Source organism: Rhinichthys klamathensis, unplaced genomic scaffold (assembly GCF_029890125.1).
Source record: "Rhinichthys klamathensis goyatoka isolate OS25496 unplaced genomic scaffold, OSU_Roscu_1.1 h1tg000068l_1, whole genome shotgun sequence".
NCBI classification, from domain to species: domain Eukaryota; kingdom Metazoa; phylum Chordata; class Actinopteri; order Cypriniformes; family Leuciscidae; genus Rhinichthys; species Rhinichthys klamathensis.
In genome coordinates this window covers 6,821,162-6,847,491 of record NW_026606611.1, presented here as the reverse complement: position 1 = coordinate 6,847,491, position 26,330 = coordinate 6,821,162, and the positions used below count along the sequence as shown (strand labels likewise).

The following is a 26,330-nucleotide window of genomic DNA, read 5'->3' as shown; positions in this document are numbered from 1 at the left end:
GAGGAGATTCTGCTGGCAAAAAGACAATCCGCAATTCTCGTTATAAAACGAGAATCAACATTGGCTTGGCTTTTCGGAGATGGCATGAACTGAGGGATTATACATTTTGTAAAAGCGACACCAGATGTGACAACGGACAACAGGTGTGTAAAGTATATTATAGAACAGATAAATTGCTTGCTAACAGAGTTAATTTTTAAAGCGTTCTCTATTGTGAAGGGTCATTTCATTATGCTAGTTGTAGCGCTGTGCTGGAATTTATTTTCAAGGAAATAACATGTCGATTAGTGGGTATAGCTACAGTAACGTTTTCAGCTAGTCAGCTTGAGATGCGTATCTATACAACGACTGTTATTTCTCGTGCCATTTATACGCCAAAAATTGTTTTTGCTATTTTTGATACGCAGTTTTCGCGTGCATATGATACGCGAATTGTTCAACAACATTAAAAGGATCTTATTTATTCCAAACTTTTGACCGGTACTGTACATCTGTCATTTTCTATAGGTGTCATAATAAATGCACGCAAGAGCACGACCAGATTAGATTAGCTGTGATGAAATATTCATGCTTGTATTTAAACCCATGCGAAGCAGTAATAAATGAACATGTTTGCTATGAACTGCTTTGTTTTGCTCAGCTTGAGAATGAAATGTGATTTTTAATGCAGCTAATCCTTTTAAAACACATAGCAGGCTCATTATGGCCTAAGGATACAGTAGTGTCTGTGTGAGAGAGCGTTTTGCGTTGCTGTGTTTCTTAAACTAGCTGTGTGTATGTGACACAATTTGCTTTATCTTTGTTGGCAACAGTAAATAAAAAAATATATCATTCCAAATTAGATCTCGACTATTACGTTGCCCACAGCGCTTATGAGCGAAACAGGTTTTAGCTTTTTTATACTGATAAACACAGTCATGCATACCTGGGTCATTTTATGAAAAAAGTGCCTTTATCATACCATGTTAAAATGGTGATTTTTTTTAAGTAATTGTTTTTTAAGACTTTTGCATAGAAAACTAATGAGTTTTATGTTCTAATAAACGGCATTGTTCCATTTCAAGCTATATTAAACCATTGTTATAGAAAATGTCATGATATAAAGTAATGGTTGTCAGTTTATAGACTAATTTAAAGGTTGTAAAACTACAAGTTGCTTTTCAGAAAGCAAATGTAATGCAGATATTTCAGTAATTATCATGGTAACAAGGTAACAATAGAGATATTTGTATTAGTTTATAGTTTACACTGAGAAAAAAATGTATGATGGTAACAGATTTTACATACCACCATCATAATAGATTATTGAAAGATTTTTTTAATAATACATTGAAAATCACCAATGCTCCATTTATTTGATCAAAAATACAGTAAAAACACTAATATTGTGAAATATTATTACAATTTAAAATGGTTGATTTCACACACTCACACACACACACACACAACACACTGCTCAGCTTGAGAATGAAAGAACACTGACGACTGGAGTAATGACTGCTGAAAATTCAGCTTTGTTCACGTGTGTGTGTGTGTGTGTGTGTGTGTGTGTGTGTGTGTGTGTGTGTGTGTGTGTGTGTGTGTGTGTGTGTGTGTGTGTGTGTGTGTGTGTGAGATGGCAAAGCAGAGTTTTCAGCAGTCATTACTCCAGTCTTCAGTGTCACATGATCCTTCCGAAATCATTGAATATGAAGTCAAAATATGAAGATTTTGTCTTTCTTCTTTTCTCAATGTTAGGTTGTGCTGCTCAATACTTTCTTGGAAATTCGATACATTTTTGTCAGGATTCTTAGATGAATAGAACCATCTATTTGAAATAGAAATATTTTTGGTCAGATAAATGTTACTGTCACTTTTGTTCATTCATTGTGTCCTTGCTGAATAATAATAATAATAAATTATTGACCCCAAACTTTTGAAAGGTAGTGTATTTTATTTTCATTTGCGCATACAGCAAGGCAGATTAAGATTTGAAATAACAATTATTCATTGTTAAAAAATGGATCTCTATGGATCCACCTGCTGTGCTTGTTGTCGTCACATAATTCAGAGGACCTTGTTTTCCATACGCAGACTGATGCAGTTGTAGTGCCAAACTCAGGCTCAGTTTACCTGTGCCTCTAACTCATTACAAAGGTTTAATTGAGACTTCTTCCAGCTCTCAAGACCAGTCTAAAAGAAGGGGCTTCACACTGCTTAGCAAATGAGCACACCAAGAGCAAGAAGACTTGGTGTCTTGATGCACTTGTGGGAGGCTGTCGTTTCAAAGAGCACCCCTTTATAGCGATGGCACATTGAACGTCAGTCAGCCTCAACACTGCTGGCAAGGAGATTACGGCTCTTTGCAGCCTACCGCTTGCTCTCTTCCCCCCTCCACTAGCATTTGGAGAGGAAAACATTCAGCAGACTGAAGTGAAGAAATCACTTTCATGGCTTGTTTTGGGGAGGAACAGCAGAGAGGTTTAATATTAGCAATTTGGCTTCTCGATAAAAACTAATTTGTCTCTGTACTGTGAAGCAGAGATGTAACACCTAATGAGAAGAGATAATAAATTTGCCTTCAATCTGGCATTTTTCATCATGTATATTTGACTGCACTTCACAACCTTGACAAAATCACATTTTGCTTTCACAAGTTTACTGGCGCCGCATGAATTATGGAGAGAGCTGAGAAGGAAGGAGATACAGTACCAAGATTTCTTTTGTAAGAAAGCAACCATTTGAAAACCATTCCCTCCATCCGCACTTATTTTACTGAGTTATCCGCTCTCCAAAATAACAGCAGAGCACTGAAGTCATCAGCTTGTTGCAGTGCAGTTATGTAGCATTTGCATAGCCTAGGCTTTCAGTGCAACATATAATTTCGCTGCACATTACAGAAAGGCCATTCAATCGAACACACTGGGTCAACTCTGCCTCATAATGGTGCCTGTGTACCTGCAAATGAATAAAGCCCCAGTGGCGTGTGTGTCTGTCGTCTATGTCAGATTTTAATGGGATCATATATTATTTAAACATGCAGGACAAGTTAATACACTCCGCAAAGCATACCTGTCATATTAAATAATTAACCGTGGCTGAGCAAAACATTAAACAGGAAATAAAGCATTAACACCAATGCAATTTTTCCAAAGAGATTCCTTTCTCTTCTCTTCAACATGTTTTCAATTCATAACTGTTGCCTTTATTAAAACAACATCAGGCCAGCAAAAGGTGTTGTTCTGGATATCAGCACGACTGTGATTAGGCTGTCGGCACAAATCCAGAGGGTAATTGATATGCAGTTCTACAGGTTTGATATCGCTTGTATACAAAAGTTCTGTTGAACGATCCTCGACTTCCATTTGAGACACAATTGACACATTATTCATTATATATTTTTCTCCACCAATGAAAAAGAAGCCAAGCAATGCACACAAAAACAGATTGGAACACTTATTCACTCTATTCTGCATTTTACAGTTACCATAATAAAATGAGCAAGTCTGCCACAAAACAGATTCTCCGACTTTAAAAACGAATCTTGATGTTGGCCTTTTAACTGTTTGTATAACTCTGCTTGTCTGTGTTTGCACATTCCAAACTGCCAGTATGTGTCATACTGTCATTGAATCATTCAGTCAACTGATTTGTTCAATCAAACAACTGTCGATCTTTACGACTGAGTCATCAATCCATTCTCTCAACCTATTCATTCAGCTACACTGATTCATTCTGGAATGAGTCATTGAATAATTCACTCAACTCATTCAATTGTTCTGATCGGGCTGGTTTAGGTGCTGGGTTAGGCTCCAGCATCCCAGCGGTTTGGAAATGTATGGATTGATTTGTTCAAATGCACTGATTCATTCAGGAGCGAGTCATTGAATCATTCACCCGATTCAGTTCACTGATTAATTCAGGAACTATTAAACACCGCTAATGTGTGTTGCTTAGAGATGTGACGTTAGAGATAAATGTGTCTTACTCCATATTAACTTGTTTACTTTATATTCAAATGTTGTATAAAATATCACACTCACAATCAGAATAGCACTGTTGTTCATGTTTCATGTGCTGCAATTGAGTTCAAATTGTACTGTTCTTAACAGAGCTTAATAGATGTTTTGACTGACCAAAGTAGAGCAGACATGGGTCAATGCGAGTGATGCTGACAGCGGCTCTCCTGAATAAACATGTTGTGTCCTCCGAGTTGCCCTTGCAACCAGGAGAACGTGTTCTTTATTAGTCCTCCCCTACTTGAGTTCCTGTGCCAGCTCTGCTCAGATTACAATATCATGTATTGTTTAAAACTAGCTCATTGAAGGAAAAACTGTCTCCAGGAGTGTACGAGCCAGGTTGAAGAGGAGAAGAATGATTCCTTAATTGGTCAATTGCGCATTTAAAAAAAAAAAAAATTGTATAACCTGTGTCTCTTTAGAATTTCCTCTTTGCAAGAGTGGCACACAAAACTCCTTTCTATTATTTCAGACGCCTAGGGCTGACCATGCAGTGTTTGTCTTTTACCCGACAGTGGGTGTGAAGTGAGGTTACCACACAGCCGATGCTGACTACTCTAAGTGCTGATGAAATATAGATGTTGAAGTCTGGACCGCTCAATGTTTCATCTCTCTTGGCGATACCATAAGGAAGCCATTAATAGTGTCAGAGAGCATTAGTTCTACAAAAAGAAGATAACTGGGTGTAAGAGAATGACTGGCAGCACCTGCTAGGAATCAACTAGGCGTCCCTCAAGTATTAGGGAAAAAAGTGTGTCCCCCGCTGTGCTGGCTCGACCAATTCTTTTTCCTCATATGTATGCGAGGTCACTTGAAGATGGTCATTTCCCCCTACGCTGCCTTTGTCAGTGTGCAGAGGCCCTGCATCATGCATAATCGCAAACAGCAGGACCATCTGTTGTTGCCTTGTTGACTTACCTACGTGCAACCTTTTTAGTGTTGGTTTTCATGTATCAGTCTGATGTAGCACCATATTTACAATATGCTAATTGGTTAATGAAATCCTGTTTGAGAACCTTTGCATATGTTATGAAGCCTGTGCTATGTGCTTGTGTTTTCGGTATTTGGAGCGCAGGAATAGGCATGCATTGAGAAGTTTTGCTGTAGCCATTTGTTGGCTGTATATTCCACCAGCGCAGATTGATGACCTTAACCTTTATTCACTCAATTGGCTTTTCTATTTCTTCAGAATAAGTGTACATAATAGGTCACTTTGTTCTGCCTTATTACGAAACATGCAATTTATAGGAACTGTGCTTGGATGCAACAGTTTTATTCTTACTAAAACTACTAACACAGAGTGATTTGTTTCTCTTCTAGAACCAGAGCCAGACCCCAGATAAAACATTCTCTATTGTCCCAACCACGTGCCCTCACAAGGTAAGTCACTGTCTTGCTAATGGTTCTGTTTATTAGAGGCATTGTATTTTCACTATGTGATAAAGCTGTTGCAGCATGCTGCACCTTCGTAAAGCTTTGGTTCTCAACTGTTCTAATACACACAGAGAAGGAAAAACAATGTGGAAATGTGTCTTTTGTTTAACATCAAAGGCTGTGTTTTGTTTTCAATTTCAATTGAGCATTCCTCTAGCTCTAACAGCAGAGCATGGTGCCAAGGTCATGGGTTTAACTACTAATCGGTATAAATAAATTACAAATTGGTGATGCAAAAATACCCTTTAAAATGTTTTCAAATGATTGATTTTATTTGGATATTTATTTAGTGATTTTAGAAATACAATTAAGTGTTATTAAATTACCAGTGTCTTGAAAGATTAACATTAACTAAGATAATGGCAAAGTAAACAAATATCCAATAATTATCCAATATCAATTGGATCTATCAAATATTCACTGAAACAGATCCGATATGATATCAATGTATTGTGCATCCCTAAAACATTAAATTGAGATTCAGCAAATGTTGATGATGTTTTCAATGACAGTTTTTTTTTTTTTTTACTTTTATGTGATTTTGCTACTGGGTTGGGTCCTCACCTGGTTTGTGGACTAAAGCAAAACCTGTTGAGAACTGTTGATATATACACTTTTTTTTTTATCTGGGAGATCATCTTATTCTCTGAATATTTCAAAATGTATATATTTATTTATTTTGCTTGGATACGTTGAAATAGAACAACATTTCTTTTTCTCCACACCACCATGTACTAGAGCAAGGAGGCATGACAGCAGATATTTCCTTTTTATTGTGTCTTATCTCAGGTTGGAAACAAGGCCCTGAATTAAACCGTAATATTGCTACAAGATGTCGAATTATCTGTGATTTCATGCTTTTGGGTTCAGGATTTACCAAAACAGTGACAAGAATCAGTCGTATTCTTGGTGTAGAGGAACAAAAAGAAAGTATATTATCCTGCTTGAAAGCTGGCTGCCTCTGCTTTTGAGCAGTTTTTTCACGCGTCCTATGTGAGAAACGCAATAATGTGTTATATTGCCAAACCTCGCACTATTGTCAGTCCACTAACCTCAAATGTGCCAAAGTGCTCATTTCCTCTTCTGGTTGACTTGGCAGGTCAAGAGTAAAGACCTCACAAAAAAAGTCAGTCAAAGGCAGGCATGGGCACATCTGACAGCCTGTCAGCAAGTGGTCCAATTCGACAACCCCTAATATACCAACTGCCATCAAAGGTGACTTGAAGCTGCAAGGGAAAGCTGCAAAATATTTATACAAATCTCCCCAGTGCTCATTGTGAGATGTATGAAAAGGCAATCAGCTTTGTCCTGAACCTCTCGGCACACAACAGGGCTCTAATTGCTGACCCGTCCTTCACACGAGCCTACGTGCTTCACCCCTGTCGAGATCACCTCTAATAACACGTTCTATACAGTGCTGATGCGCTCAAACTCACCTGCTCGACACCCAGGCTGCAGCGTTTTGTCCTTGAAATATGGAGAGCGTTGCAATTCCCATGTTGCTGTCAGCTCTCCTTGAAACAGCTGATCTGGATGGAGGTAATGAAGGGATGCCACCGATTTGTGATGGCGTTAACGTTTCCCCGCGACCAGCAGAACATAATCTCTGTCTCGTCGGTTCCCATTAGCGCCCGTGATCTGCACAAACCAATATGCAAAGAAAGCAATGGAGCAGTGGAGTAATTTGGCGTGTCACTCAGCTCCGAATGAAAGTATAATGGCTAAACGGTTAGATATGATTTCTATAATAGGAATGTCGTACTGTGTGGCGCTAAGACCGTTCCTATTTTCTTTGCTAGTATTGTATGCATTCACAATGAAAGGGAGCTAATGAACAGAGAGCTTTTAAAAGCTCCGTGATTAAATGGAAAGGAGAGGCGAAGAGAAGGATGGCGGGAGAACGAGAGAGAGCGAAGCCGAGGGGGGTGGAGAGAACACTAAGTATACATAATTGCTGCTTGACACATTGGCCAAATTCTGCTGTGCCAGTATTGGAGTGAAGATGATTAACGGCTGTCCGTGTGGGTGGGCAACTTGGTCACCCAGGGCTTCTAGTTTCCATAGCAATTGTACTCCAAAGGCCATACATTACATTGTGAGAGTCCCTGAGGCCTGAGCATTGTTAAATTCCCCAATAATATCTTACATTATGCGTTTGTCCTCTCAGCAGTAATTCATTCCAGCCACTGCGATTCACAATAGGTCAGTAGTGAAAGTGGAGAGAGTCCCAATTTCAAACCTCCTATCAGAACGTGAAGGAAGGCTCACCTCAGCGCTTAACGTTGATGAAGTGGCCCCGGCTTGAGGAAAGTGATCATTTGTCTGACATTACAGCGGGCACGTCTGCTCTGCCGATTCAACGTACGACCAGGCTGATATTCTGCAGGTATTTAAACACCATTCATCAAGGCTTTGATTTAACCCTAGCAGGCGTCGCATCGCAGAGCCTCCCCGTCGAGCCGCCAAAGCAGATGGCAGATGGAGTACAGAATTTGACCCTTCCTTCCCTGTACGCAATGCATGCAGAACCCTGGCACGAGCTGCCTGATCTGGGCATGCTGCGACCAACATACCCCTCCATGCAAACACAGACACATATTCCATCTGCGGGAGGGAGGGGTGTTGTTGCTCTCTCCCTGTCAACGCTCTGAAACTGGACCTTGTGACCGCGCACTCCTCCACATCCTACTCAAAATGGTGTTTTGTACTTGGGGAAACCGGTGGTGAATAAGCACATCTTAAAAATGATTCATACCAGATAATAAATGGAAATCCCTCCAGCCATGCAACAACAGGCTAGTCATGCAGCAATTAAGCTTCGTAGCATGCAAAACTCAAGGCAGTGTGCTCTGCATTCATACGCTAGTCAGGAGGGAGTAGGCGTGATGCTGGAAGACAAGCAGCAAAATGCCCGAACCCATACCGCCGTCTCAGTGTGGAGCCTGAGGATGCTTTGGCATACATCTTCAGACAAACATGTAGTAGATCTGGAAAAACTCACAATCGGAAAGGTCAGTTGTGACCTCTGGGTGAAGGGCTATGCTGAGCCTGTCACTAGCAAGCACAGCATGTTCATGTCAAAAAGAAAAAAAAGGTACACCGGCCGCCTAACTCTCCGAGTCTGCCGTGCAGCAGGTTGTGTGTCCATGCATGTGTTTTAAGGATATTTATAGCTTTTTTGATTCATCGTCAGTTGGGTTGGCAAATGAAAACAGGTTCTTATTCTAATTTTTTTCACCAGTTTATAAAATACCTAGATAAAATGATGTTCGATTCTGTTTACAGTTTTCACACATTCTTTTATTTTGATTTTTTTGTTTTGTCAGAAGTATTTTATCAAATAAATGAAGTGCACTAGCCTAAAAGGTTTTTTGAAAGCAATTAATACTTTTATTCAGCAAGGATGTATTAAATTAATCAAAAGTGACACTTAAAAAAACATTTATAATTTTACAAAATATATCTATTTACAGGGGTGCACATAACTGGGGCGCATGCATGGTAAAACAAATGATGTGCAGCAGAAAACGTGGAGGGACGTTGAGTACCAACATTTTTGGGGACAGGGACACATTTACTTACTGTTTTTTTTTTTTCTCTAGTAAGATAGCAATCATGATAATAAGTGTGTTCATTAATTATTATGGGTGCAGTGCAACGGATCGCAGTTGATCCGTGATCTGTACGGACCAGGCCGCACGGTTCAACGCCAGAACGTATGTGATTCGCGGATTAACTTCTAAATTTAACCATAGAGTTGAAGTTTATCAATTGGATGTGTTTTGTCTTGCTAGTTTACACATTCAAATGATTTTAAATGTGGAAGAAGAGGCGGAAATCTGGACTCGCGACGGAGAGTTTTACTTTCGCGTTTACTTGTGCTTGAACGGACACATAACAAAATTATATCAAAATACCCGTCTTGGCAAGTATTCTATTGGCTATATCGTAAGTGAACAGTTGAGAAAGAAACCGGACATGTGTCAGTATATTCGGTCCGTGCATTCGGTCGTAAAGTGACAGCAGCCTAATATTCCTGCTGTTGTCTGTCATTACTGTGAATACAAAAAAAAACAAAAAAAAAACATCATCTGTCATGTTTGAGAGAAAAGAAAATAGTGAGGAGAGCAGTCAGGAGGAAATTGATGAAAACAGCTTGATAAGTGTGCTGTATAAAGTGTGAGTACCAAGCAGGATCTCCAGGTGCTCCCTTGAGAACCTGACCAAAAAAGTTATATGCACCCCTGTGTATTTAAAATAAATGCTTTTTTTTTTCTGTGCATTAAAGAATCCTGAATTTTTTTTTTTTTTACAAATTGATGCATTTTTTTTAATTGATGATCAATACTTCTTGAGCACCAAATCAGCAAATTAGACTGATTTCTGAAGGATCATGTGACACTGAAGACTGGAATCATTTACCATCACAAGAAATACTTTTTTTTTTTTTTTTTTTTTTATATTTCACAATATATATATATATATATATCTATCTATATCTATATATATATATATATATATATAGTTTTACTGTATTTCTGCTTAATTAAATGCAGCCTTGGTGAGCATAAGATAGTTCTTTGTAAAAACATGTAAGCAGTAGTGTTTGTTGTTGCCAAATTTTTGTATATAATTAATGTCGCCTCTAGAAAGACTGAAATGTGAACACCTTTTTTTATAATTGTTTTGAATCATTTTTTTTAATTGAAATTACCTTAGCAATTTGTCAATTGAGCTTATTTTTCCTTAAAAGTATACGAAAAGATTTGTTAATGGAATCAGAACTGTTAAATTATTTACCATTTCCATCTCTAATCATCAGATGATCTGTTTGCCTTTCAATGACTAGCTCGGGTAACATCTCTACTATTTTTTGTTCCAGAGAAGTGTTTGTGGTCCCCCATTCGGTTTATTTCGGTCGTGCTCTTGTCTGTAATTACAGAAGCAGTGTTAATGTGGTGTCTCTTTAATTGGCAGACATGTTGGTTTTTTACGGCCGTATTAAAGCGGGGTCTGCGCACAGGGTAACGCGTTTATAGACTTGCACCTCACAAGGTCCTCTGTCTGTGGTTGACCCGACTAATGAAGAGATGAAAGAAATCCTAACCTCTGAAATTACAGCTGTAAACCCACTCGGATTAGATGATTTATGACATTAGAACAAGATTAATTTGTCTCATTTTTCATACAGATTTCAATATTAATCAGTCATACTTAAAAGAAGGCAGGAACTATTTTTCCCCCCCTTGTCACCACAAAGTGCTTGCCTTTTTAAAAAAAAACTATGGCACGTTTCCTGCTCTTTTAGTTAAACCAATCAGGGATTTCGCCACATGCTGTCTAATCAATTAAGTCAAATGTGTGTGCAGCCCTTTGATATAGAATCATTTGTCAAATCAGTGAAAGTGGCAGAGTGCAGTTAACCAGGAGTCCGTGGCGCTTGACTCCCGTCCACCTGGAAATCTGCTCAGCGTACGGATTCAGGCATTCCTGGTGTCCTCCATCCTGTTAATGGGGTGTCACTGTGCGCGCTGGATTTAGTTCAGCTAGGGTCCAAAGGCTTTTTCCATGCATTAGCCTCTTGACTACATAGCTTAACCTCTTAATTTTTTGAAAGCTCTGCCTAGAGAAAGCTCGATATTATATAACAGAATGGCAGCCATTAGGATTCAAATGATTTGCTTTTTGCCGTTGCTTGGTTATTGCATTTAACGTTACACGATACAACAACCACGTTCAGCGTGACATAGAAGCATCAAGTATAATCTGGTTTTCTGCCATTATTGTGTAATTTGTGATAGGAAGTGAAAGAATTCCGAGTTCTTCAGGTAGAGGTAATCTGCTGATCGTGCTGGAGAGGCAGCTTGGCACTGAGGGGTCATTTAGTTCATAGATTGTGCTTTTTAATAATTCTCTCATGTTTCTTGGTTCTTATGGCTCTCAGAGGAACTCCTGGAGAAAACTTCAAACTTCACCTAATTTCCTTCTGTAGCGAGTCTAATTTAGAGCATGCAAGATGCAAAGGATTCTTATTTTTGTGAGATGGATTTACTGGAAGCAATCGAATATAAATGTTTTGTTTAATTATGACATTTATTAACTAAAGATATTCATGATTTCGCGGTTGCACTGTTCAAATCGGTCTTTATCCACACAGGGGTGTTGAGTAATTATTTTATACTGAAAATATTTTGGGAATTTATATACTTCAATTGAAGTATTGCACTTTTAACTTAATGCTTTTACTTAATTAATCCGTTTTCCTCAAATCTACAAAATTTTACTAAGTACAAATTCAACAATACATAATAAGATAAATGAACAGTCACAATAATTTATTATATTGTATCATTTGTTTAATTGTATAGATATTTCTATAAATATTTATTTGTAGATATTTTATAAGTGATCAAACCACATTTTACATATGGATACATAATACTAATGAGATTACGTTGTTGTCTCTCACTAAAAAGTCGCTTTAATCCTTGTGTTCGGGTCATTTTGACCCGGAAAGGATTTTCTTTTTCCCTGAAAATGTTAGTTAATTTTATCGCATTGGGCTAAAACGTACTGACTTTCTCACACAGGGTATAACTGCTTCCCAAAATTGTTGTACTTTGTAAGGTTTTTTTTTCTACACCTTGTTAAACTATATTTTGTAGGCTGGTAATTATTTTCAGAACAAACTTCCTGGTTAATCATTAAAGTACACTAGTGTGAAAAACAATGATTTTTTTCCCCATATTTTGTTGAATATTGACAGATTTATCCACTAAAAAACCGAGGTGCATAAGCTCAGATCGATGAGGCCTATGAACAATCAGTTCCAAAAAGTAATACAAAACCTGTCCTAATTTTAAGAAAACAAGTTGAAAAAAAAGATTGAATCCAATATTTGGTGGTAATATAGCATAACAAGCAATCTTTGTCATTTTTGACCGGGAACATTAAGGTGTTACAGGGGTTTTCAACACAGTGTAGGGGTTTAATAATTTTAATTAAACTAACTTTAAAACATCCAATAAAATGTATTTCAATTTAAAATATAAAGTGCAGCCTTTTTACGCAAGTGTGTTTGACACTTTTGAATTCATTTTTGATGCAGTACAGTACCTCAATTTCTCAGTACTGTTAAAGGGTTAGTTCACCCAAAAATGAAAATTATGTCATTAATGACTCCCCCTCATGTCGTTCCAAGCCCGTAAGACCTCCGTTCATCTTCGGAACACAGTTTAAGATATTTCAGATTCAGTCCGAGAGCTTTCTGTCCCTCCATTGAACATGTATACACGGTATACTGTCCTTGTCCAGAAAAGAAATAGACATCATCAAAGTAGTCCATGCGACATCAGTGGGTTAGTTAGAATGTTTTGAAGCATCGAAAATACATTTTGGTCCAAAAATAACAAAAACGACGACTTTATTCAGCATTGTTTTGTCTTCCGGTTCTGTTGTTAATAACACGTCAGCAGCGTCACTGAACGCGGATTGACAACAGAACCGGAAGAGAATACAATGCTGAATAAAGTCGTCGTTTTTGTTATTTTTGGACCAAAATGTATATCCGATGCTTCAAACCATTCTAACTAACCCACTGATGTCGCATGGACTACTTTGATGATGTCTATTTCCTTTCTGGACAAGGACAGTATACCGTACATACATTTTCAATGGAGGGACAGAAAGCTCTCGGACTAAATCTAAAATATCTTAAACTGTGTTCCGAAGATGAACGGAGGTCTTACGGGCTTGGAACGACATGAGGGTGAGTCATTAATGACATAATTTTCATTTTTGGGTGAACTAACCCTTTAACACCACTTATCCACCTGATTAGGAATCCGTGTTGTAATGTAAATTGAGATTAGTGTGAGCTGTCTACTTTTTGTACTCTTTAAAGCGCTCTTGATGTAACACTCTTAAATGTACCTGCATAGGAACCACTATAAATGAGCAGCCACAAACAAGGTCTAGTAAAATTAAAAAAGGTGCATAGTATGAGCACACTGAGCTAAATCAAAACGCAACTGAAGCGTAGGACATCAAGATAATGCTAGAGCGGTTTCAGGCCCACGATTCTTATCTGATCTTCCATACTGATCAAAGCCATTCAACTCAAGTGCTAAATATTTCAGTATGAATGAAAAACAGTGTGTGGCGACGACCACGTGACTCGTTTCTGGGCTCTAAAATGGCTTTTTCCTCTATTTTATCTGCGAATAAGAGGTCTTCAGACAATGTTATCGCACTCCTGCTGTCAAGTGTCATGCAATTAATCAATCATTTGGATCCCTGATTTGTACGACTCCGCGTTTCATTGTGCCCTGTTTTGACAAGGAAGCCAATTCTCATGTTCGGGAACAAAAAAAAAAGCCATCTGGAGCCTTTATTGCACATGCTTTCCCCACATTTATGGTTATAAGGTATTCCCTATAACGCGGTATAATGATCCACCCATGGAAGGTAGTCATTTTCCTGATGTAGGGTGAGATGCTAATGAGCTTGTGTCACAGGCACTAGGAGTGGTGCTGTATCTTTACAGTGGGTGGGTAAGCGCAGGGAGCATAGAAGAATCTCCCATAAGCTTAAAAGCAAATTAATGCCTCTCACCTTCACGCAACCTTTCCCTCCCTCTCCTCTTCATGCTATTATTCATAGGACTCTGACTGTCAAGTTTAGCAATAATTTGTATACTATTCTTAAATACGTTTCCAGCCCCATTCCAAGAGGTGCCGAGGGGAATAGACAAGGGAATATTTAAAGGTGATTTTTTTTGCCTAATGATGAGTGAGTTTGGTTTAAAACAAGAATTTATGGTTTTCTGAGAACCTCTGTCTGGTCCACAGATGGGAATCTTTGTTCGGGACGGGCTGGAGGGAATTGGTATGGTATGATAATCATTAAACGCATGTAAGTACTCAGTGCAAAAAAAAAAAAATAACTGTGATAGCAATGCACTGACTGGAATTTTAAATTTGCTCCAAATACTTGTGTAAATTAAGACTTGAAAATGAATAGTAAAACAACACAACTACCAGATGACCTCATTAGACAAAGCTCCTCCAATCCAGAGTCGCTGTTGCATTGATATCTGATTGTTAGCATCTCCCAAACAGCAGAGAGCTTGATAATAAGAGACTTACTTGTAGACTGTCCTCTAAAAGGTCCATGTGGGGCTGTAGTTTACAGGTCTTGAAACAGTCGGCTTGACACTCAATATAAACAAGCTCTGGAAGATTTCCGACTGAATCAAGCTCTGAAGATTTCTTGCACTGTTCACTGTGACAACATATGTTGCGTTTGATAGCCATAGCCAGAAAACAGTGAGAGGTCTGGAATAGAAATAATGTTAGGTTTGCTCCCTTGTTACTTTGGCTGATGACATAGACTATATTTTGAGTCACAGGTTTTAATAGAGCATTTTTCATGTGCAGACATGTACTGTTTCTGGCGGTTACATTTTGTATCGTGTTTGTTCTCATACATTATTAATATCTAGTTAGTCATAAATATAAACAGCTTTTGTCATGCCTGGAAAGCTGTCTGTCATTGATGTTACGGAATATTCATTATTCAGTCACCCTCCCAACCTGCATTACTTTCTTTCTTGTGTGGAACACAAAAAAAAGATGTTTAGCATAATGTCCAAGCTGCTCTTTTCCATTCATAATAAAAGTGAAGAGTGACCACAAAGACATAGCCACCTTTCCACTTTCTCCGACATTCGGATTTGATTGTTGCATTTCTTCACTAGTGGGATTCGCACTGAACCTTTAAATTGGCTTTGAAGCAACATTACCCTTCGCTGATTCATCACCATGGTAAAATAAATGAATAATGAATGTATCTACACAAAACAAATGACCACCAAAAGGAGAGTATAGCACTTTTTCTGGGGCTAATCAATGTAAATAATTATGTTATTGGGTTAAAATAACTATTTTGTACATGATTATTCATAACCGTCCATTTTACAGAAATAGTGTTTAAAGAATAGTTTCAGTGCAAAAATATTGGTAATTCTCACCTCACATTTGCCATCATTTGTTGTCTGTCTGAGAAAGTGATTTATATAGGTTCAAAATGACACGAGGGTGAGTAAATTATGACCGAATTTTAAATTTAGAGTTAACAATCTCTTTAAATGTACAGTATATTGTTTCAGGTTTAAATTGATTGAAATACACATTGATTGTTCATCCATATAGCTGTTTGTTTCTTTTCATCTTAATGTTGTGCACCTTCCTCGGGCTGTTTTGTTCTCTTTTTAGGTCCCAATGAGTCATGTGGTGATGTAATGTTTTTTTAGTGGACACACTCTGCCTGCTGTAAAATGTTGATACCTCTTAGCTCTCGGGATATAAAGGAATATCCTCCAAAGTCGAGGCTACATCACACAGCAAAAGCAAGTGCCAGGCCAGCAAAATACAAGCACATCAATCCCAGAACATTTTCCAAATATCAGATAGTGTCTGTAATACCCCTGCCATGTGCTTAGTGTTCCTAGAGTAGAAAATCCATATTGAAAGGCCAGTGTGGGAATCTTTTTATGAAGTGATTTGACTGCAAACACCATTTTTATGGCTGAATTTCTACTTTAATATTTTGTACGCCTTGATCCCTGTAGGTTTGTACCTCACCTTTTTGGCAAATCCCAACCAAAAAAAGAAGAAAAAGAGAATATTGTAGCTTACAAGTCACCTGCCCAGAAACTGTGATTTACGATTTACAGTTGTTGTTTTTTTATCCTCTGTTTTTGTCCTTTGTTCTCCTTCGTGGACTATAAAGCCTTTAACTTTTTAAAACAAAATGTATTTATTTCTTTTATTTTACTGTTTATTACTTTAGTTTTATTTCATTTCCATGTGAAGATAAAACACATAAAACACATGACCTTGTCTTTCTGTTTTCAGCTTTATGAGTTGCAGTCTCATCTCCTGCTATTCACAGACAGTTTTTCATAAAGACTGTGTGCAATCAAAGCTCAAAAATTCTCAGATAGGCTGCCCCTCTTTTGTCATATTGAAAAGCTTCTAGACAGGCTTTTCTTGACAACCGCAATTATGTTTCTGTAGAAAAGAGCTCAAATTATAAGAAAAGACCTGTTCTGAGAAGACCTGTTCTAAGGCCATGAATACTTGAAATGCGGCACATGGATAACTGCTATTGAGTTAATTAGTCTGGGCTTATTAGGATCTCCCCTTCAGTCTTTCTCTCTTGGTATAAATTACTTAAGTCCACCATGGGTATGCATCTATTTCCCTCAGTTTAAAATCAATCTTGACAATCAATAACCATTGCTATTAATGTTAAAGTAGGCAAAGCCAAGTCAATACCTTTAAGTGTATCAAAAGTGTAAATAAACACTTGAGATCTTAAATAAGTGGGAGTCATTGCTCTTAAAAATGTTGCTGTTAAACTTAAGCATTTATGCATTCATAAAGATGTTTAATTGCAATATGTACACTTATTTTTTTAGCGTGTAGTGAGCATAAACATACATTGTTTTTAGTTTTTTTTTGTGATATCTGCATCTGCAGAAATGCAGTGAAATGCCTAGTCCTACCTATAGTCGTGCTCAAAAGTTTACATACCCCTTGCAGAATCTGCAAAATGTTACTTATTTTAGCACAATAAGAGGGATCATACAAAATGCATGTTTTTTATTTTATTTTATTTAGTACTGTCCTGAATAAGATATTACAAGACAAAAAAAAATAGCTGAATTTATAAAAATGACCCCATTCAAACATTACATACCCTTGATTCTTCATACTGTGTGCCGTTACCTGGATAAAACACGACTGTTTTTTATTTTGTTTTGTGATGGTTGTTCTTGAGTCCCTTGTTTGTCCTGAGCAGTTAAACTATGTTCTTCAGAAAAAAAATTCAGGTCCTGCAAATTCTTCATTTTTCCAGCATCTTTTGCATATTTTAACCCTTTCTATTAGTGACTGTATTATTTTGAGAGCCATCTTTTCACACTGAGGACAATTGAGGGATTCAAACACAACTATACAAACATGTTCAAATATTCACTGATGCTCCAGAAGGAAACACGGTGTATTAAGAGCCGGGGGTGAAAACTTTTGAACAGGATGATGATGTCCAAATATTTATTATTTTGTTTAAATATAAAACATTTTTGCCTAATGTTTTGCCATTCGGAAGCAACAGAAGATACTTACATGTTTCCCAGAAGACAAATTAAGTACAATTTACCTTGAGCTTCAAATTCAAAAAGTTTCAACCCCCCGGCTCTAAATGCATTGTGTTTCTTGAAGGAGCATCACGACTGTTTGTGTGTGTGTGTGTGTGTGTGTGTGTGTGTATATATATATATATATATATATATGAAGAGTAAAAATAAGGTATTGCAAAGCCTTTAATATTTGAAAAAATGTATATGGGTTAGGTGACCCCTCATATGGAGTTTTTTAATAAGAATTACTGTCAATATTTGCACAACAAGGGGGGAAAAAAGGCCCCAAATATTGCACCTGGTTCGCTGCGGTTGGTCATCATATTTATGGAAATGCTTAGACCCATATGGTGTCCATATGCTTAAATATGATGCAGATGAAACCTGTGTGGGATTCCCGCTGTTCACACAAACTTATCTGGCATCATTAATCAGTGTCACCATCAGGTGTCTTGTTTGCCAGGCAAGGCCTAAGTGACAGTGATAAGTGATCCTCTGCTTGTTCCAGCATGAGCCCTAATACAGTGGGCTTTTCACATTATCAACTGCGGACAAAGCCAGTGCCACTCCGAATGAATGGAAGTGTCAAGTCATTCAATAAAAGAACAATCCAAACCATTAACAATTTAAATGTCAAGCTAACATTGATGCAGATATTAGCTCCTTACTTTTCCCATCATCTGTCCGTCAAAGCTTTGCGCTCAACGACCTTCTGACTCTCTCTTCTCACGTTGAGCAGCAATGACAGAATCCAGGTGCGTGGTGAGACCACATGTAGACCGAGTTTTGACCTTCGGCCGATGAGGGATTTCAGGAAGCCGTAAAGGGTAGAGGGCACAGTTGTAGACTGATGGGCAGTTAAACATGGACTCCAAATGGCTTTTCTCATGAGTGCAAAAATATTACCTTGCCCTCAGCTGCTAAATCTCTTACTGGCTTATCCAAGCTCTCAATTTTTCTTCAATCAAAGTCAATCTTTTTGTTTGATGATGACTTCACTTAATGTATATCGAATGCATAGCATACAAATTAAAGCTGTTTCATCAATAACTACATCCTGTTTCATCTTGGACCTGCACACTAATGTAATCAATAAGATCTGATTATTAAGTTAAAAATTGAAGATGTGACGATGTCCTTCAACTCCACCTGCATTCTAGGGATCGCTTCAGAAAACTCGCTTTGAATTTGGTTGAAACTACATGATTGAATTTTAATGCATAATTAAATCAAGCAGTAAATCAATTCATTCCCCTCTGAAAATGGGTATTCAACACTCTCAAGCATCAGAAGCCAATTATGATGAAGTTATTATCATAGTCATTTAATGGCACAAAATGACTGCATTGGCACCAAATCTGTGTTCTGTGCTCATCAATAGTTTAGAAAAAGCAAAATTTCAGGTAGGCTACAACGTCTAGTGTGTGTTGCCTCGCATGCTTTCTATCTATTTCACTAAAATAAAGGTGGCAGTTTACCCACACAAATCCTCTGGGGGGGACTTAGACTGCTCTCTTGATGAAGAACCAGATCAAACTGGTCTAATTTCCTAAATGAATCCTCTAGAACTATTACCAGTGAGCCCAGCCTCTGCATAATGTGATGAGCAAAGGGAACATTGATGAACTTTTTTAATTATTACGCCGCTTGGGAATTTGACGTACCAGTTCGGGGATCCACACCGTCAGGCCTTGCACTGCTTTTCGGCTCCTTTTTAATTCACCCAATTTGTCGGTCCAAATGAAACACTGAAAGGTTAGAGTGTGGAGTAATTAACAGCACAGGGCCTAATGAAATCAGGAGGGGATGGTGTGTACCATGAGGATCAATACAGGTCTTTAAGTGTGAGTTGGGTAGGAATTGTTCAGGGAAATAAGGACCACTTAATAGTAATAAGTTGATGAAAAGGCAACAAGCCTGCATGTGCTAAATGAGAATCCGCTGGAGCACAGATAGAGGTGTCACTCTAAGGTGGCAACGTATCGAACTGCAATCGTGTGGTGACGTGTTGATCCACGATAGCACGTTCTCAGCTAATCAACTGAGAAGAATGCTGCGTGCCTTGGGTTTTAAAACGATGAAGAATGAACGAAATGAAACTGCCAAAGGCTGGCTGGTTCATCTTATAATATGTGACTAATATGCAAAGTATTTTTGTGTTTGCCCGAGTAGTGGAGGAACAGATGCTAGCTGTAAATGTGTGCAGTTCTCACATTCCTGAAGCAAGAAGTAGTATAAATCACATGAATACTTCCACTTTAAACTCCTGCTGTCTCGGACATTAATGAGCAGCACGAGATTGATAATTCCACATCTTACCCATAAAAGGAGCGAAATCTGTGGTGGCGATTTGCCAAAACACACTTAGCAAAGCTGGGCAGAGCTGACCTTTAAAAGTGTGAGGAAAACATCCTTAAACACATTGTGAAATGATACACGGGAGTCTAGTTGCCACAATTGTTACACTGTCTGTCTGTCTGTCTGTCTGTTATTGTTTTATAAATTAGATTTATTTTTTTCATTACCAGCATTTAGGTGGATGAAGTGAGGCAATTATTAGCACATTGAACATGATCTTGAAAGTAGGTCTAGGCGATATATGTGACCAATGTTCCCTCTAATTTTTTTTCTTGCTGAGCAAAACTTTTTTCTATTGGGCGGACATTTTTCGCCACCTGAGCAAAAATATTCTTTATACCTGACCTGTACATGCATACGTAGAAACACAATGGTTTCAACATTCAGTTGTAACTTTTAACTTGAATGTGCCATTTCTATTTTATTTGCCCCTTGATGTAACTTATTGGTATTAAATCATATTTTTGAAAAACAAGCAGTTAATTAAGAAGTCACTAACCGAAGCACATTTTAGGTTACCTGATATTTTTACCAGTCTTAGGTTATTTTAGCACATTTTAGGTTACCAGTCTTTACCAAGATATCCTATGAAAAATAATTTACCAAATCTTCTACAGGACAGTTCAATTCTTTAAAATAATAGAATATAGTATGAAAGAAATGTAAGCTGTTACACTGAGATGGTTTGGGAAAACCCTAAAGTGTTTTTGTACAGTCAATTAATTGTGTACAGGAAGCATTAAACCATCAAAGTTAAATGATTGTTTATTGCTTATGAATTTCCAATATTTTCTTTAGCAGGGGGTTTCAAACTTTTTAATGGCAATGAGTAGGGATGCACGATATTGGATTTTGGCCGATATTCGATATGCCGATATTTTCAAACTAATTTTGCCCGATGCCGATACCGATGTATTTGTATTTTTTAAGTGCAAAAAAAGCTTATTAAAGCTTTTATTAAAGTTCTCAGTCAAGAGCAATGAGTGATTTCCTCTTTGTGTTTTGTTGTTTTATTAACATTAAAGGGATAGTTCTCCCAAAAAATTTAATTGTCATCATTTACTCTCTCAAGTTGTTTTAAACCCAAATAAATTTCTTTCTTCTGTTGAAAATAAGTTATTTGGAAGAATGTGGCTAACCAAACAGTTGCTGTACTCCAGTGACTTCCATACTATATTTAAGCACAAGAAATAAATTAATACAGGTTTGGAACAACATTAGAGTGAGTAAATAATGACAGAATTTTTATTTCTGGCTACAGTATCTCTTTAAGGACAAGCGGCAGCATATTATAGATACTGTCTCTTTAAGAGCTGCATGCGATGCGTCTAATATACACGCATTTGACAAGCAGATTTTCTCTGTTTGCTTTCACTTTAGACATAACCAACTTTGTTTATGTAAACCTTGTGTGTATTTGACAGTAATAGCGCAATAAGACTCGAAAGATAACTTTGTCCAGTATGCAGGCGCTTTGACAGGCTTTTAGTTCCTGTGAGCGTTGGGTGTACGCGCTCAGAAAAGCACATGTTAGAACAGCGCATCAGCACATGAATGACATGTTTAACTAGCAAGACTTTGAAGCACATGCAAATAATGAACTTTTGTGAGTCCGTGAGTGTAACTCTACCTCTGCGTTTACATGTGATGTGATGTGAATGTACGTCGTGTTGTACCTACAGTATGTTGAGATGAAGGCGCCAGAATTGAACTGATAGAATGCACGATACTATGATTTTTCTTCAAAAGCAGATCGTGGAGACATTTTAATCGTCCACGATCAAAAACCGTGATTATCGCACAGTCACCCCTAGTTGGAAGTTTAAGTTGCTGGCGCTCATGCTTTGTTCACGGTCGTCACGTGCGCATAGGAAACATGCCACCCTATCGGCAAGGCCCATAGGCAGTAATATCCATATCTGCCGATGCCGATGATGGTCATTTTAAGCTTTCATTTTATTACAGTATTTCAAAATATCTGTCTTGGCAAAAATTCACGCAAACATTATCTGTTATGTCTTAAATTACCTTTTGGTTAACTGTTGGGAAAAACATCTGATGTGTAACATTATATTAGATCCATGCTTAACATATATGCTGTTTGTTTCATTAATGATAATCAACAATTGTGGTATCATGTAGCATCCTATAGATATGGGTTTTGACTTGGTGTGTACCAAATTTGGTGTTATTACAAGGGATTTTAAGGTAGGGTTGCTAGGTGATTTTGGAACCTTCAGAAAACTTTAACTGGATATAATGGCTTATGGTCTTTATAAGCTAAACTTTTAACAGTATTCCAATGAACACAATATTACCCAATTGTATATCGTTAGCGAAGACATCATAATAATGTCACTCTTTGATGTATCGCCCGGCCCTACTTGACAGTTAGCAAAGCACTTTATTCAAATAGAAAGGGTGATGAGATTGCTGGGATTGGTGAAATGCCTTGCACTTCCCCTTTAGATGGTTTCTACATAATTGCAACTGAGGGAGAAATCGTCATGTGATACCGAATGTCAAACATTTCCCCCCATTAGTCCGCATATGCCCAATTACTGTTTATAATGTTGCTATGTTTGGAGGAGGGCATATGCTTCAGCTATATGTGTCTGTGTGTGTGGGTGGTTGTGCACATGCCTCAGTGGAACAAGGTGCAGTGAGATATTAAACATTGAAAGCTATGTTGTATTTCACCAAATACAGGCACATAAACAAGCCTCCCTGGGCAACTGTCTGATGGCAGGTCACGTGATCCTTTCACCTCCACTTAACAGCTGAGGTGGAGGTCCAAGGCCTGCCAGACAGTTCTGCATGGCTGAGGTACTACGACAGCTTGTGCTTGACCGTCCTGTCACTGTTTTAGCACAATACATGGCACTTCCTGCCAAGGAGCCCCCAGTCATGAGAGCTGCTATTTGAAGCATTGGATACAGCAAGAGAACACTGTTCCTCAGACTCCATCGCTGTTTAGACTGAAGACAGTAAAAGACTTCATCGAGACATGTATGAGAATAACAAGCGTTTAGACTTTTAGGTATCTACTGAGATCTGGTTTTAGAACAGTAGACTATACGATGTGATGTTTTTTATTATATTTTTATTTTTATTTTTAATGGGCTAAACTTTTAACCATGATTGCGATATGAACAATATTTCCTTCATTTTATATCGCAGCAGCTATCACGATAATGTCACTAACATTTGATGTATCGCCTAACTGGCCACTGCATGTGAAGCCCGAGAGCTCATGATCCAGCCCGATCTCACGGCAATTCGTACGAATTTTACGAGGTGGCTAATTCGTACTAATTCATACGACCTCACTCGTACAAATTCGTATGATGTTTGCTAATTCGTATATATTTTACGAGTTACCAAATTCGTATGAATTCGTACGAATGACCTACCCCTGACCCCGCCCCTAAACCTACCCATCACGTGGGTTTAGACAAATTGTACGAATTCGTACGAGTGAGGTCGTATGAATTAGTACGAATTAGCCACCTTTTAATCACTCGTACGAATTCGTACGAATTGGTCGTGAGATAGCGTTGCATGATCTGGTGTATGCGAATCTTTTATAAATATGTTGTCAAGATAAGCTTTAAGGTCTCCCTGTGGTTTTCCACCAAAATAAACGCTCTATAGTTTAAACGTTTGAAAGCAAAAAGAATTAAGCTATACATTTTTGATTGGAACTTTTGTTCTGTATAATAATTATTATTATTATTAAATACATTTTATATATTTTAAAGTACAATAGTATCATTGTAATATTAATATTTCTTTCATTTTTATAATTTATTCTTCTTCAGCATTTACAGATAAGTACACATTTATTAAAAATGTCTAATTTAATAAATGGTGAATCCGTCTTTTTATTGAATTACAAATAGTAATTGGTACTCATGTGTTATTTCGAGTTTTGGAAGAAAGAAATCCTTGAAAAAAGTTTAGCTGCATTGTACCCTTATGTCAATATTACACTGTGGAATTTTAGAATCATTTTGGCCTCCAATGTGATGATATTACGATGTTGTGGGATTATATATTGCACAAGATTTTTCCAGCCATCTCCCCTCCCCCTCCCAGATGGAATCGATATGGAAATATTTCTGTCCCAGTAACAGCAGCCCTCTGTCTCAGTTTGTTCAGTCCTAAGGGCAAAACGAATAGTTCTTTGTCTTTGCTGAGGCATGTGCTTGGCTGCAAACAAGCAATATATTTTAGCTTTATGGAAGGGGTGAACACCGTGGAGCCATCATTCTTCAAGGCCAGGCAGACCAGGGTGACTTTTGAAGAAGGTTTTCCTCATCGTATCCTACATTTCAGGCCACTTTGACATGAATGTGAATTTCCTCCCATATTTTTTTTTTTTTTTGGGTCAAAGTATTTGGTTTTATAGAGACATAAGCTTTAAAGCAGTGCTGGGATTTGACCTCCCTGGGGTGTGAGCTTAGTCCAGCTATCAACAGTGCAGTTCCAGCCTGGTGGTAGGTCTGAAATTAGCCCATAATAGCACCTCAACACGCCAGATCCACTGAGACATGTTTGGGATAGAGAGCGATTGAAGGACAACACTAAACAAGTAGTCCGCTGAGGATTGAGAGCCCAAAGTGAATGTTTCCTTCTCATCACAGACATCACAAGAGGGCTATGACCCCTGCAAGGACATCTTAAACAACAGCACTGCGCCGCAAGGCTCAAGTACTTAAAACACCTCAAACATATGGCTTGCTAAACGAGCGCTCTTGCGATGTTTATTCATGTACTGCCAGAATACCAAATGAAGGAATAGGGAGCCAAAAGGATGGTGAGTTTATATGAATGAGTATTAATTTGAGAAACTGTTGAGCAGGATCCGTGGCTGTGAATATATTAGAGCTTAGGGCTGGGTAAAAAATATTAATTTCTCGATTCTAATCAATTCTCTCTTTTTTTTTTTCTAACCGATATCGATTCTTAAATCCCACGAATCGTTTTTTAGCCTGTGCTGTTTTCTGTTCATGAATGAACAGAACATTGTGCCCCATCCCTTCCATCCAATAAATCGCAATATGCTTTGACCTTTGTTACTTTTGATAGGAAACAAAGTCTCAGATTTCAAATTCTGTCCCATTTTGTTGTGAATGCAATTATGAGAATTAAATTACAAAATGTGAAAAAGTTTAAAATAGAAGACTAGTGGTTTACTTGAATTTACTATTTTCAATGGCCTGTTCGACTGCAGAAACTATTCAAAGGCACAGCAAATGAATTCACAATAGGCATGATATCAAGCAAAATGACATTCTGTAATGAGTTTAACCCACAACAGACAATGCTGTATTTTTTTTTTACGCTGCAGGATGACACGCATCCTCTTTATTATAGTTAACTAAATTTAAAACAAGTCATTTTATATTAATTGTTAAAATTTTCAAACTGAAATGAATAAAAATGTCAAAACTTATTCTATTTCAGCTAGTTGCCAAGGCAATATTTATTTATTTAGTTTAACTTGATTTATTTTGTTTAACTTGATGTACTAAAAAAATTACTAAAACTTTACCTACAATTAAAATGGGAAATATAAAAACAAAAAGTAGTTTGAAATATGAATACAAACTATAAAAGAACAATGAAGCATATCTATATAATTAATTGTTAAAGGAAAAGGCGATTTCAAGGTTGAAATAAATTGGGATTCTGAGACGCAACACAATAAGCCCTGGTGTTTTAATCAATTATTAATCCAATATTTTAATGATCAGAATGCTGGGGATGATCAAAGGCCTAGTTCATGCCTCTCTGCCATTGCTCACTGAGACAGACTCCGGCTCTTTGAAGTGCTGCGCCAACAAATGCACTTATCTCCACATTTCCCTCGCAGGCATACATGTGGAAGCCCTGTGAAAATAGAGCCACTGAGGAGAGACAAGGGTCATTGACCCGGCCTTTTGCCATCGGTTAAACATACAACAACGTATAACGTACACCTTTAGGTCTGTGCTGGCAGATTGGCTGAGAGAATTTAGATTCATTTGAAGTGTTCTCCTTTTCTTTGAATTATCGAGAATAATTCTGATTACAATTCCTAAATAACGTATCTTTTTAATCATGCAGACTATATTTGGATTATTGTGGACTATTTTGGATTTCATTCCATCATGTCTTGACGAAAATATTCTTGAAATGTAGTCAATATTTCAATATGTCAGTCATCTATTTTAGTCAATTTTACTGACTAAGGGTACGTTTACAAGACAACGATGTGTTAAAAACAGAAGTTTTTTCTTCGTGTTTTTCGCAAATAGACGAAAACTTTGTCAAAACTATCCGTTCACACA

At 37.6% G+C, this 26,330-nt stretch overlaps 1 protein-coding gene across 3 annotated transcripts in view; it reads left to right on the top strand.

The window, feature by feature from the left end:
* Positions 1-26,330, top strand: part of pcdh11 (protocadherin 11) — a 215,139-nt gene that overhangs the window by 74,616 nt on the left and 114,193 nt on the right. For all 3 annotated transcript variants that reach the window (XM_056250364.1, XM_056250365.1, XM_056250363.1), the window contains exon 4: positions 5,319-5,378. In XM_056250364.1, coding sequence (XP_056106339.1) covers positions 5,319-5,378 — 60 coding nt within the window. The remainder of the gene's footprint in view (positions 1-5,318; positions 5,379-26,330) is intronic.